Consider the following 14,643-nt stretch of genomic DNA (forward strand, 5'->3'; position numbering starts at 1 on the left):
GGGCTCCCTCCCCCTTCCATTTATCTGTGCGTGGTTTCACGGCTCCCCACTTCGTTCCTCAATACTCAGCGCTGGAGATGTTCACTTGTAGAGATCCAGATGTATCTTCCTGCATCTCAGGCTGATTCCGTGGATGTTCAGGCTGGTCTGGTACCTATCCAGCTCGACTCAGGGGACCAGCTGAAAAAGGGGTCCCCTACTCCTCCGCCATCTTCTACATCTCCTTTTCTAAAAGAGTTTCCCTTCCCTCTTATTTTTCTTAACATCTATTTATTGAAAAATCCCAAGTCTCCTGGAAAAACCTGCAGCATTTTCCATATTCCTGCATATATTCCTGTTGTATCATTTGAAATAATCCTCTTTCCCTTATATTGCCTGCAGTTAAATCTAAAACATCTAGTTGGTTAGAACCATAATTTTGGCAAGAATGCTTCACAGGTGTTGCCAACAACTTCCTAATGCATTACGTTAGGAGGCGCGTGGTATCTGGCTCTTTCCTTTCATGGTGTTCAGATTGACTAGTGGCTTTGGGCGTTGTCAGCTTGATCTATCTGCTGTGAAGTTCTCTACCAGCCTTTAGCCCAATGTCTTTAACGAATGTAGATAATAATGTCTAGACCCATCATTCCACCAGGGGTTGCACACTGGTGCCTGACTAATGCTACCATTCCTTCTGTCTCTATCAGTTGAAATTATTTTTTCCTTCCAACAATTTTTGGTTATTCTGACATATAGTTCGTATAGGAAAGGCAGGGTAAAAATGCCTTTGCTTCCTATTCTTTGGATTTCAGAACAATGAGTTGGTGCCTTAGTAGCCCCCAGAGGTGACCAATGAAGTTTCTTTTATTTTCGTATCATTATAAAATCTGGGTTTTTAACATGGATTGATAGATGTCAATCTATTTCAATTTTAATTTTATTAAAAAAATTTTTTTTATGTTATGTTAGTCACCATACCATACATCATTAGTTTTTGATGTTGTGTTCCATGATTTCATTGTTTGCTTGTAACACTCAGGGCTCCATGCAATATGTGCCCTCTTTAATACCCTTCACCAGGCTAGCCCATCCTCTCACCCCCACCCCCCAAAGCCCTCAGTTTGTTTCCCAGAGTCCATAGTCTCCTCATCTCCCCCTCCGATTCCCCCCCACTTCATTTTTCCCTTCCTTCTCCTAATGTCCCCCATGCTATTCCTTATGTTCCACAAATAAGTGAAACCATATGATAATTGTCTTTCTCTGTTTGGCTTATTTTACTTAGGATAATCCCCTCCAGTTCCATGCATGTCGATGCAAATGTTGGGTAATCATCCTTTCTGATGGCTGAGTAATATTCCATGTATATATGGACCACATCATCTTTATCCATTCATCTGTTGAAGGGCATCTCAGCTCCTTCCACAGTTTGGCTATTGTGGACATTGCTGCTATGAACATTGGGGTGCATATGGCCCTTCTCTTCACGACGTCTGTATCTTTGAGGTAAATACCCAGTAGTGCAATTGCTGGGTCATAGGGTAGCTCTATTTTTAACTTTTTGAGGAACCTCCACACTGTTTTCCGAAGTGGCTGTACCAACTTGCATTCCCACCAACGGTGTAAGAAGGTTCCTCTTTCTTCACATCCTCTCCAACATTTGTTGTTTCCTGCCTTGTCAATTTTAGCCATTCTGCCTGGTGTAAGGTGGTATCTCAGTGTGGTTTTGATTTGAATTTCCCTGATGGCTAATGATGTTGAACATTTTTTCATGTGTCTATTAGTCATTCTTATGTCTTCATTGGAAAAGTGTCTGTTCATGTCTTCTGCCCATTTTTGGACTTGAATATTTGTTTTTTGGGTGTTGAGTTTGAGAAGTTCTTTATAGATCTTGGATACCAGCCCTTTATCTGTAGTGCCATTTGCAAGTATCTTCTCCCATTCCGTGGGTTGCCTCTTGGTTTTGTTGACTGTTTCCTTTGTACTTTCTAATGCTCAAATCATCTCATCTTTGGCCAGTGGACGCCTCCTTGAAATTAGTTCCTGAGTTTTTTATATAATTTCAGTAGACACCGATAGCTTCCTTGCTTTTCACACAACAAAATATTCATGCCCATTTCACCCATTTCCTGTCCAGGATCCGGAATCAGTCATTACCCTATGCAGCCCTGGTTGTTTTTTTTTGTGGAAGTGCTATTAAGAGATCATAATCTGTGTAGTAGCAGTGCTCATTACTACTAGCTTGTCACTGCTTCCAGGTCCTTTTGGGGGACAGGGCTATGAAGTAAGTATTTTTTAAGGAGGGAGACAATGAAACAGGTTAATTCTGATAGTTATAATCCAATTTTAAGAATGCAGTTTTTAGAGCCCCTGGGTGGCTCAGTTGGTTAAGCGACTGCCTTCAGCTCAGGTCATGATCCCAGGGTCCTGGGATCGAGTTGTGCATCAGACTCCCTGCTCGGCTGGGAGTCTGTTTCCCTCTCTATCCCTCCATTCTGCTTGTGTGCACTCTCTCTCTCTCACGTGCTCTCTCTCTCTCAAATAAATAAGTAAAATCTTTTTAAAAAATGCAGTTTTTAAACCTAACTTCTTTGTTTCTTCTCTGTATCAGTCTCTCATCCTGCAAATTCCAGTTTCTGAGGACATCAAAAGAGTTATTTGCTTTATCCTACAACACATGCAATACTTATAAACACCAACACCAAATATTATTACCAAATTATTGAATAGAGTTTTGGGTTTCTTCATGGTTCTCCTTGTTCTTAGGATATGTTTCACTCAGGATATAGATACATATTATTTGTAACATGCATTCTCCAGTGCATATCCAGATTCTTTGAGCTTGACCACTCCAGTGCACTCAGGACTACTTCCAAATGCCCGTACATGCATGTTTTCTCCTGAATGCTTTTTGAGAAGGTTGCTTTTATGGCAGGTTGCCTGTGCACATGGAACACTGGAAATACGGGGCATCTAACACCCTCTGAGAACAGCTGTCAATCTATGAGTGAGAGGGAGTTGGTATATAATTAGCCCAAACTCCTTTCCTTTCAAGAGGGCTACATCTGAGACACGTTCTGTATCATTTCCCATAGTTTCTCATCTGATTGAGCTCCATTTGCCCACAGTGGTGGTGGACTTGATGACACACCCTTCACTAACTGTCTGACTTCACCACTTCCCTACTGGGGTTCCTTGCACTCAAATAATTTGTCTCGGGATCTGCTTGGTGAGTCTAAGCTAAAACCCTATGTTTCAAAGTCTCTTGAAATAATTTCTCGTTATCTGGGTAAACCATCAATATATAGTTAGGCTAATTAGTTAAATTTTAGATTTAACAATCTAGATATTAGGAATTTTATAATTTTTAATTTTGTTTATTAATTATTTAAAATGTGCATATGTTTATAAAATCAAAACCTCAGGCAAAGGACAGTCAGAGAAGTCTAACTTTCATCCCTGTCCCTTCTACCCTGTTGCCTTTTTCCCCTATAGGTAAATTTTTTTTCCTATTTATTTATTTAAATTCAATTAGCCAACATATAGCACATCATTATTTTTTGTTGTGTGTTCAGTGATTCATTAGTTGCATATAACACCCAGTGCTCATCACATCACAGGCCTTGCTTAATGCCCATCACCCAGTTATCCCCATCCCCCAACCCACCTCCCCTTCCGCAACCTTCAGTTTGTTTCCCAGAGTCAAGAGTCTCCCATGGTTTGTCTCCCTCTCTGATTTCTTCCCATTCAGTTTTCCCTCCCTTCCCCTGTGGTCCTCTGCGCTTTTATTCCTCTTTTAAAAGAATATAACCAAATATGGATATGTTTGTATTTCCCACTCTTCTTAACTAAAAGATAGTGTGCTCCACACACTCTTCCTCACATTACTTTTCTTGTTTAATGATATCCTGTGGGTCATGCTGAAGCAAAGTGCTGACTTCTCATGTCTTTTTAAAGTTACGGTACTCCAATGGGTGACTCTACCATAATTTATTTAGCAGCTTGTCTTTTATTCTTACACACAGTGTTGTAATCAAGAGCCTAACCATAAATCATCTTGCACTTTTGTTAGTATATCTTTGAGATAAGTTTCTAGAAGTAAGATTGTTTTTTTTTTTTTAAAGATTTTATTTATTTATTCGACAGAGATAGAGACAGCCAGCAAGAGAGGGAGCACAAGCAGGGGGAGTGGGAGAGGAAGAAGCAGGCTCATAGCGGAGGAGTGATGTGGGGCTCGATCCCATAAAGCCAGGATCACGCCCTGAGCCGAAGGCAGACGCTTAACCGCTGTGCCACCCAGGCGCCCCTAGAAGTAAGATTGTTAGGTCACAGGGTAATGTATGTATATATATTTAATATGTAATTTTGCTAAGTATTGCCAAATCCACTTCCTTATGACTTACATGATTTTGAATTTCTACATACAAAATATGGAAGTATCAGTTTCCCCACAGCTCCTCCAATACAGCATATTGTCAAATTTTTGGATTTTTGGCGAAGTAGAGAGGTGAGAAGTTGTGTTCCAATGTAGTTTTAAATCGCATATCCTTTTATGTGAGGGTGATTGAACATAGTCTTATATATCTAGGAGATGTTTCTATTTCACTTTCTGTAAATTGTCTTTTCATATTTATTGCCCATAATTCTATAAAGTTGCTTGTTGTAAAATTTTAGAAGCTCTCTATATACATTAGGGGTGATTCTTTGTATTACAAGTTGCAAAATAGTGTACGCACACACACTTCCATGCACAAGTTTCTTTTGTACAAAATGATCAAATTGTCATTTTTTTTCTCTTTTTGTTTCTGCATTTTGAATTATAGTTGGGAAGGTTTCCCCCATTTCTGGATTACAAAAGAATCCAGACATGATTGCTTCTCATACTTGCACAGTTTCATTATTTAAATATCTGATCCATGTGGAATTAATTTTGGGGTGTGGTGGGAGGAACCGTACTAGAGTTTTTATTCTGTTCCATTGGTTTGCTTACTAATGTTCCAATCAGTCCACCACTATTGTTGAAGACTTCTTTCATCATGAAATTGCCTTTACTTTTTTTTTCTTTTAGGAAATCAATTGACTATATATATGGTATTATTTCTGGAATCTGTTCTTTTTCATTGATCTATTTGTCTGTCTTTTGCTTATTTATTTTTAGTAATCTGTACACCCAGTGTGGGGTTCAAACTCATGACCCCAAAAATCAAGAGTTGTATGCTCTTCTGACTGAGCTAGAGAGGCACCCCTCTCTACTTGTCTATCTTGATGCCAATACTACACTGTAGGATTTTTGTAGCTTTATAATAATTCTATGTTCATGAGGGATATTGGCCTCAAGTTTTTTTTTTAATCTGGTTTTAGTATCACAGTAATGCTGGTTTTGAGGATTGATGGGAAAGCATCACTCTCTCTCCAGTCTTCTGGAAGAATTTGTGTATAATTGTTAGCATTTCTTTCTTAAATGTTTGGTAGAGTTCCTCAGTGACGTCATCTGAGCTTGGACTGTTTGTGGGAGGTTTTTTAAACTACAAATCCAATTTCTTTAATAAATATAGAAATAATCAGGCTATTGACTTCTTCTGGAGTGAGCTTTGGTAGCCCGTATCTTCCAAGGAATTTGTGCATTTCATCTAAGTTGTTGAGTTTATAGGTATAAAATTTTTCATGAAGTTTCCTTATAATCTTTTTAATATCTGTGGCAGCTGTAGGGATGTTACCTCTCTCACTCTTTCTTTCTTTTTTTTTTTTTAAGATTTTATTTATTTATTCGACAGAGAGATAGAGACAGCCAGCGAGAGAGAGAACACAAGCAGGGGGAGTGGGAGAGGAAGAAGCAGGCTCATAGCAGAAGAGCCTGATGTGGGGCTCGATCCCATAACGCTGGGATCACGCCCTGAGCTGAAGGCAGATGCTTAACCGCTGTGCCACCCAGGCGCCCCTCACTCTTTCTTTTTAAGTTTACTTATTTATTTATTTTTAGTAATCTCCACACCCAGGGTGGGGCTCAAACTCATGGCCCTGAGATCAACAGTCACATGTCCTTCTGACTGAGCCAGCCTAACACCCCATCTCTCAGTCTTGATATTGGCAATTTGTATACTCTCTCTTTTTTCTTGGCTGACTGTGTGGCTAGAGTTTATAAATTTTACTGATTTTCTCAGAGAACCAGCCTTTAATTTTACTGGTTTTCTCCTACTTTTCCATTTTCTATTTCTGATTTCTGCTCTGTTCTTTATTATTTCCTTTCTTCTGGTTACTTTGGGTTTCACTCATTTTTCTTGTTCTAATTTTTAAGGTCACAAGTTGAAACTTTTCTTCTGTGCTAATACAGGCATTTAGTGCCAAAAATTTCCCCTTCAGCACTGTTTTGGCTGCATCCACAAATTTGGTGTGTTGTGCTTTCATGTTCATTCAGTTTAGAATATACTCTCATTTTCCTTATACTTCTTTGATAACATGTTTTTCAGAAGTGTATCATTTTGTTTCCAAATATCTGGGGATTTTCCAGAGATCATTTTGTTATTATCAATATAATTCCAATGAGAACACATTTTGTATGACTTGACTCATTTTAAATTTACTGAGACAATTTATAGCCCAGGATATGATGCATCTTGGTAAGTGTTCCCTTTGCATTTGAAAAGAATGTGTATTCTGCTGTTTTGGGGTGATGTGTTCTATAAATGTCAGTTAATTCAGATTGTTTAATGATGCTGTTCAGTCTTCTACGTACTTAGTGATGCTCTGCCTACTTGTCTTACCAGTTATTGAAAGAGGAGTGTTGAAATCTGAAACTAGAGCTGTGGATTTGTCTCTCCATCCTTGCTATTCTATGAGTTTTTGTGTCATGTATTTTAAAGCTCTCTTATTGGGTGAATAAACATCTAGGATTGTTATATTATCTCATTTAAAAATGCTTTAAAGATGTTTCTCCACTATCTTTTGGCTTACATCATTTTTCAATGAGAAATTTGCTGTCAAATTTATCTTTGTTCCTTTGTATCTAATATTTCCCTTTTCTTCTGGTTGTTTTTAAGATCTTTTCTTGATTACTGATTTTATGCAATTGGAGTATGATGCACTTTCTGTAGTTTTCTTCAGGTTTCTTGTGCTTGGGGTTCCCTGAGATTTTTGGATCCACGGGTTCATAGTTTTCATCATATTTGGAAAAATGCAACCATTATTTCTTCAAATACTCTTTCTGTCCCCTTCTTCCTTTCGAGTCTCTAATACATATTTAGTAGGCCACTTGAGGTTTTCCCATAGCTGATTGATGCTCTCTTTATCTTTTCTCAGTCTTCTACCTTTTTGTGTATACTTTTGGATAGTTTCTGTTGCTGTATTTTAAGTTCATTAATTTTTTTCAGTGCCTCATCTGCCATGAATCCCATCCAGTCTATATTTTTCATCTAGGTGTTGCAGTTTTCGTCTCGAAAAGTTCAATACTGATCTTTGAAAACATTTTTCCTGCCTCTACTTCACATATTCAGTCCTTCGTCTATCTATTTGACTATACGTAGTGTAGTTATACTAACTTTAATGTCTTTGCGTACTAATCCTGTCATCTGTCTTTTCTGGCTAGGTTTCAGATGACTGATTCACATTATAAATTGTGTTTTCCTGTTTCTTTCATGCTTGGTAATTGAAAAGATTTTATTGCAGTATAGTTGACATACAGTGTTATATTAGTGTCAGGTGTATAACACAGTGATCCCATAATTCTATATATTGTTCTGTGCTCCCCATGATACCTGTAGTTAGCATCTGTCAGCTTGGTAATTTCTTATTGCAGGCCAGAAGCTGTGAATTTTACTTGGTTTGGTGTTGGATATTTTGTAATCCTATAAATGCACTTGAACTTGTTTTGGGGCCTGGTTAAATTACCTGGAAACAATTTGATGTTTTCATGCGTTGTATTTAAGCTTTGCGATGCAGGACCATAACTTCATTTGGTCTAGGGGTAATTTTTTTTTTCTTTTTTCTCTTACTGAGGCAGAATCCTTCTGCATACTCTACCAGATGCCCCATGAATTATGAGGTTTTTCACTCAGGTTGGTGGGAACAGGCACCGTTCTTGGCCTTACGTGAGCTCCAGGGATATCTTCCCTTGAGGCCATGTGCATATTATACTCATGTGCATGTATGTTCTCATGAACACACTCTTCAGTACTCAGCCAAATACTGAAGATCTTTGGAGTTCTCTCTCTGTATAGCTTTCTCATATTTGGTGTTTCCTCTGAAAACTCCAGCCACTTTGCCCTTTTTGGACTTCTAGCTCCTTCTTTCAACTCGAGGAGACCTCCATGCTCCATCTGAGTTCTCTTCTATTGCATGGTGGCACGGAAGCTTTCTCACAGAGTAAGCTGGAGGCGACCTTGGGTTCCATGTCATTTGTCTCTCATCTCTCAGGGATCACTGTCCTTTGAACACTGTTGTGCAATGTCTTGTCAACCATTGTTTCATGTAGTTTGCCAGGATTTTTTGTGGGAAAGTGAATCCAGTCCCTATCACTGTTTTGATAGAAGGTGCCCAAAGTGTTAAATTTGCTATTGTGAATGTGGTCATCTATTCCATTATATCTACTAACTGCTTTTCCTTTACTTATATGAAAGTTATTGATTTCTGTTTATTGATTGTATAACTTGCTACATTACAAAGTATCTTATAGTTTGTAATAGCTTAATGTTGTGTCCGTAAAGTTTTCCAGATACCATATCATCTACAAAGAGAGATAGTTTTTCCACTTCCTTTATAATTTGTATGCTTTCTATTATTTTCTCCTTCCTGAAAGCATTGGCAATACTTCAATATATTCTTAAATAATATTAGAAATGGGCATGAGTTTGAAGACTAATGTTCTAGCAATTCAATCTTTTTGAGATGTCCCTCTTAAAGCCCTCAGTCCTCCTGTTCTGGAATGGCATAGTGGCTATTTCTGTGCCTCCTGCACAGCTCTTATCTTGGAGTCTCCTGTTCCCTTTTCTGGTTCCCATTCTTACTTTTCTTTGTTTAACTTTGTATCTTGCTAAAACAGAAAGGGTACATTGAAAGGTATCTCTTGGTGATGTCACGAATTGAGCAGACTGGTTGGGTCTAGAATTTTAAGTTGGGCATCATTTTCCTTAAGAATTTTGAAGGTACCACTCCTTGTCTTCTAGCATCTAATGCTGCCTGTATAGATCTCATGCTGATCTCATTCAAATGGTTCACATCCCACTTGCTTTTTATTTTTGATTCTTGAAAATCAGATGACCTTCTCTTTGTCTCAGAAGACTGCCTACCAGTTCCCTTTGCTTCTCCGTGGCCCTGAGGTGCTAAAATTTTAATTCAAATTCTGTTGATGTGTGTTTCCATTCTATTCTGTTAGAGTAAGTTATCACACTCATTTTTTTTTTTTTTACGGAGAAAACAACATGATCATTAAGTCATCAGTATGAACAGGCCTGCACTAACTGCTCTGCTTCCCAGGCTCCGCTGTAGAGATGCTGTTTAGAGTCTTGTGGGCTTTGTCTTGAGACACAATTCTATCAGCCAGGACCAAATCCAAAAATACACAGGTTTTAAAGACTCCAGGGCAAAATTTAAGAAATATATGGATTACATAGTCCACATTCCCAAATGTAATTTTTATAATTTTCTGCTTCAACAATTCTTTCATTCTTTGTTTCTGTGAATCCATGGTTCCATGCCTTTAAGATTATGTTTTTAAGTCTGATTGGTTTTTTAAAAATTATTATATGTTAGTCACCATACAGTTCATCATTAGCTTTTGATGTAGTGTTCCATGATTCATTGCTTGCGTATAACACCCAGTGCTCCATGCAATACGTGCCCTCTGTAATACCTGATTGGTTTTAATATGCTGAATAGTGACAATATACACTAATTCAATAATTATGTTATGGGTGATCTTCTATAAATGTAAGATGTAAATGTAAAACAAGTGTTTTTACATTTATAAACTCATTTACATTTGTACTCCTCACAACAAATCTATGAGGCGGGTACTATTATTATCCCTATCTTACAGATGAGGAAATGGAGGCACAGAGAATTTAAGAAAGTCACTGAAGTCACACAGCTTGAAAATGGCAGAATTAGAAGTTGAATCCAGGCCATGTGGCCCAGTGTCTGTAATTCTACTCACTCTGCTTTCCGGTCTGTTTTATGGCTTTTGAAAATGTGAGATTCTAAAGGGTAGGACTCTATTGCTAGGGGCCCTGGGATTGTATTTAACTCTACTTCTTTGCTGTGATTTCTCACTATCCCCATCTTCTATACTCAACTTTAACACAAGGGCTGACAAAGGGGGAGCCTTGTGCTGAGAGCCTGGAACTTGTGGATTGTTTTAGAGCAACAGGCTGGGTTTTCAGGGATCTGGACTTACCAGGTACAAACATCCTGGTGCCTGGTCCAGACTTAAACTCCACATCCGGGCTGCCTCTCTGGAACTTCACACAGTAGTAGGTACCGGCGTCTGCTGGGGTGATGTCACTGATGTGGATGGAAAAGTCCGTGTTGTTTCTCCTTGTGGCGTCTGAAACATATGTTACTCGGGGGTAGTGGCCTCCTTTGAAATTGTAGACTGACTCCCGGGTTGGCCCTGTCCCCCGGAACCACTCAACCGGCCCAATGGGGAGCAGGGAGGTCACGGTGCAGCGCAGAGTGGCTGTCTGTCCGGCTGCGACAGACATGGACTTGTCAGGCTGGATCACCTGCAGCTCCAGCTCACCTGCCACACCTGGAGGGAAACACAAGTCAGCACCAGGTGTCCCCTGCCTGGCCCAGGGGACCTCTCTTACGGCTTTGCTGTGAGACTGAAACTGGAAACCGTTGAAAAACACTCAGGACTGTGCCTGAAGGGCCTGGAGTGTGTGGACTGGGAGTCAGGCTGCTGTGGGCTCAAGGCCCGACTCCTGCTCGGACAAGCCTGCTGCTCTTTGGGGGAAGCCCCTCCGTCCTTTGCTTTCGGTGGTTTCCTCTGTCAAGCAGGATGGATCAAACCTTTCCCAATCAGTGCTGTGAATTTTCAAGGAAGACATGGTTGTCAAGGACACGGAGTGAGTGCTGTAATGGGTAGAACCAGCAGGACCATTTTCAGTGTTCGTATCTGCATTCACTAAACCCTAGAAGGATTCGACAGCGAGTTTCCATAGACGCTTCTGTGTACCAGACATCACTCTAAGCACTTAAATACACTAACTGACTCATTCAGTTCCCACCACTACTCTGTGAGAAGGGCATTATTAGTCATCCCTGCTTCCAGGCAAGAAAATGGAGGCACAGAGAAACTCATAACTTGTTCCAAGCCAAATATAGGGTATAAGTGATGAACTTGGATTTGAACTCTGGCAGATCCGTTTCAAAAAATATCTGTGCCTTTAACCACTTTACTGGTTAGCCTCTCAACTGAGATGTCAACCCCCTGGGGAGGAGGAGGGGCGCTTCACCTGTCTGCGGGGTCTGGGGTCAGCTCTGGGGAGAAAGGAGCAGGATTAACTCCCAATCAAGAATGTAATTTTAGAATGCTGAGATTTGGGGAGACTTAATAGTCTACATAGTACCACTTAGCAGTTTTCTAATCGCTCAGCATGGCATATGGAGTACTTGCGATCTATCTACCTATCTACCTACCTGTCATCATCTCCACCTTAATTAGGGCAGCTCTGACTCCCAGGTCCTAGGGTTTTCAGCAGGACTCAGATGCTGCACCCCCACCTCCTCCCTCAGCATGGCCCCAGGTCCTACAAGTCAAGCCACACGGGGTCATGGAGGCTTCACAGGTGACAGGAGTGTGGGAAGTGAGGTGGGACTGGGAACCCTCCCCCACCCCCCCGCACTGAGAAATGCCTGGTGGGGTAAATCCTGTCTGCACCTGAGTGGGCGAGGAAGGGACCCCTCCGAGTAATAAGCATTCTGGGGGGATTTGTTGTAAAAGAAAACATTTAGAGACATGTCTTCAAGAGGAAGCCGCAGTGAAGAAGGAGAGCCTGGAACTGAGATCCATCCACCCCGCTGCCAATGGGGAAGCGGTACCTCGGCCGCCGCCCTCACGTGAGCATTCTCGCACAGTGCTCCCCGAGGGCGGCACTCACCTGTGAGGCCCAGCAGCAGAGGCAGCAGCAGGGAGGGCCGAGGCAGGCGGGGTGGGGTGGCAGGTGCGGGCATCGTGGTGGCCCGGAGCTCGCTCTGTCTGAATGTCATCCTGGAGAGGCCTCGGGATGCCACTCTGCGACGAGAGGGGAAGCCTTGTGTCCCTCACGGAAGAGGAAGTGACAGTGATGGGTGGAACGAGCTGTGGGGTTTTCACAGTTTCTGCTTCTAGCTTGTGAAATAAGAATCAGACTCTGCTACGAAATTACCGAGAGAAGGCTCCCAAGATGCTTGGGGAAATGTGGCAGACCCCCTTTTAGGGCAGGGGCTGTGTCCCTTGGCCCCCCTGGTCCATGTCAGAGGCCCTGCTGGCCCTTCCTCGCCCTAGAGCGAGGGTGTTTTCCGTCTTTGGGAACAGGGCAACACCGTGGGCTCCGATGCACCGCCCAGCTGTCCGGGAGGAAGGCTCCTGGGAAGCGGGCCTCCAGGGAAGGGGGGCCCTGTTTTCCCCACCCCAGAGGGGTCAGTGGTAAACATGAGCCGCGTCGGATGGACGCCCCAGCTTTGAGAGTATACTTGCAGGGGAAGGGGCTTCAGGTGAGCCAAGAGCTAGGTCTTCGGAGGGCGAGGATGGCTTCTGGTGTAGAGGGTGGGGAAGGGACGCCAGCATGCTCATCCTTCAGCGACAACAACACAGTCCAGGCCCAGGAGGAGGAGGGGTGCCTCTTCTGTTTCCCCGGCCCTGGGCCCAGCTCTGGGCAGAGGGAGTGCACAAGGAGAAACCCCACATCAAAAATGCACCCCCTCTTTTCTCCTGAGCAGCAACAACCAGCACTCAGGATTGTGTCCAGAGCCTGAGAAGCTGTGAGCTCTTCACTTCTGTGGGACCCTGCCTTCTGTGACTTAGTTTCCCCACTGCTCCCAGCCCTTGCCTCCATCCCAGCAGCTGACTGTATGTGGATGATGTGAAGTGGCAGAACCAAAGGGGGGGGTCGGAGATGGGATTAGAGTGTTCTTTCATAAAATACATCCTCTTACCCTGAGGTGCTGTTGTTATTCTAGCTTTTTATTTTGTCCTCCCTGAGAGAGCTTGACTGTAGGACCCTTAACAAGGCACTGGCCAGAGTGTTCCCTTTGGCTCCGTTATTCCAACCCACTTCCTCTTTTCAGTGGTGACAGACTGTATTTTGCAGAGCTGACTGCCGCAATACTCTTCCTCATGCCGCTTGACACGCCTCCCATTGAGGAGTGGGTAAATATCCCCTCCCCCTGGGCAGGCTTGTGAGAACACATGGTATGAGGTAACTTCCAAGGCTAGACCATAGAACTTCCCTGTGCTTCTACCCTGCTCTCCCGTGATGCTCCTTTTTGGAATCTTGTCGCCAGGCTAGGAGGAAGCCCAAACTAGCACAAACACAGACCACACATGTAGGAGTTCTACTGAAAGCCCAGCTAAGGGTCCAGCCAGTTGCCAGCATCAATCGTTAGACATGTAAATAAGAAAGCTTCTGGATGGTTCCAGACCCTAGAAGTTGTCACCCCTAGCTGAGCACCCAGACATCATTCAGAGGAGACAAGCCATTCTTGTGCCCTGTGTGAATTTCTGACCACGGTAGCACTGATCATAATGAAATGGTTGTTGGGGCACCTGGGTGGCTCAGTCGGTTAAGCGTCTACTTTCAGCTTTGGTCATGATTCCAGGGTCCTGGGATCAAGCCCCACATTGGGCTTTCTGCTCAGTGGAGAGCCTGCTTCTCCCTCTCTCTCTCCCTCTGTGTCTTCCCCTGCTCATGCTCACTCTCTCTCTCAAGTAAATAAATAAATAAAATCTTCAAAAAAATAATGAAATTGTTGTTTGCTACCCCTGTTTTGGAGTGTTCTGTTACACAGCAGTAGTTGCTCTAACGCTGCCCTCGGCAACCTTCTTCCCCGTCCCCACTCATTAGTGTCTACCTCCTTCACTGGGCCTGGGGCTCCTTGCTGGCAGGGCCCATGGAACGTGGCCTTAGGAGACAGACTGAGGGGCCAATAGGACCTCGGTTGGAATCCTGCGCCCACCCGGGCCCTGCAGGACCGTGGCCAAGTCATCTACATGCCTGTATTGTACTGTCTGCTTAGCACCTGCAAACTCTTCTCATCATTCACCTCCCATCGGGCTCTCCGCCTGTGTCCCCATTTCAGGGTCTGACACCCCCAGTGAGCCACTTAGTCCAGCCGGAGACATTGGTGTCATTTTACATGACACCCCTCCCCCCCAACATCTTTTCATCTAAACACTTCTTAAATCCTCCTGTGTCTGTCTCTCCACTGTCACATCTGCTTGGCTAGCCTGTCACTTCGCCTCCCCCTCTGTTCCCCTGTTGCATGTGGTCTTCTCATCACACTGGAGCCAGAGTGCTACTTTTTTTTTTTTTTTAAAGATTTTATTTATTTATGTGATAGAGAGACAGCCAGCGAGAGAGGGAACACAGCAGGGGAGTGGGAGAGGGAAGAAGCAGGCTCCCAGCGGAGGAGCCCGATGTGGGACTCGATCCCGGAACGCCGGGATCACGCCCTGAGCCGAAGGCAGACGCT

General features: G+C 42.9%; 1 protein-coding gene across 7 annotated transcripts in view; it reads right to left on the minus strand.

Annotated features, from left to right (window-relative positions):
• LOC100474857 (signal-regulatory protein beta-1) overlaps positions 1-12,256 on the minus strand; it is a 28,670-nt gene extending 16,414 nt beyond the window's left edge. For 4 of the 7 annotated variants that reach the window (XM_034641529.1, XM_034641528.1, XM_034641526.1 and 1 more), the window contains exons 1-2: positions 12,072-12,254; positions 10,364-10,717 (exon numbers count right to left, since the gene is read on the minus strand). In XM_034641529.1, coding sequence (XP_034497420.1) covers positions 10,364-10,717; positions 12,072-12,180 — 463 coding nt within the window. In that variant the 5' untranslated portion in view covers positions 12,181-12,254. Of the gene's footprint in view, positions 1-10,363; positions 10,718-12,071 lie in introns of all 7 variants that reach the window. The other 3 variants (XM_034641525.1, XM_034641530.1, XM_034641531.1) reach the window with 2 other exon arrangements.
• Positions 12,257-14,643: the final 2,387 nt, after the last annotated feature.

This window comes from Ailuropoda melanoleuca, chromosome 13 (assembly GCF_002007445.2).
Source record: "Ailuropoda melanoleuca isolate Jingjing chromosome 13, ASM200744v2, whole genome shotgun sequence".
NCBI classification, from domain to species: Eukaryota; Metazoa; Chordata; class Mammalia; order Carnivora; family Ursidae; genus Ailuropoda; species Ailuropoda melanoleuca.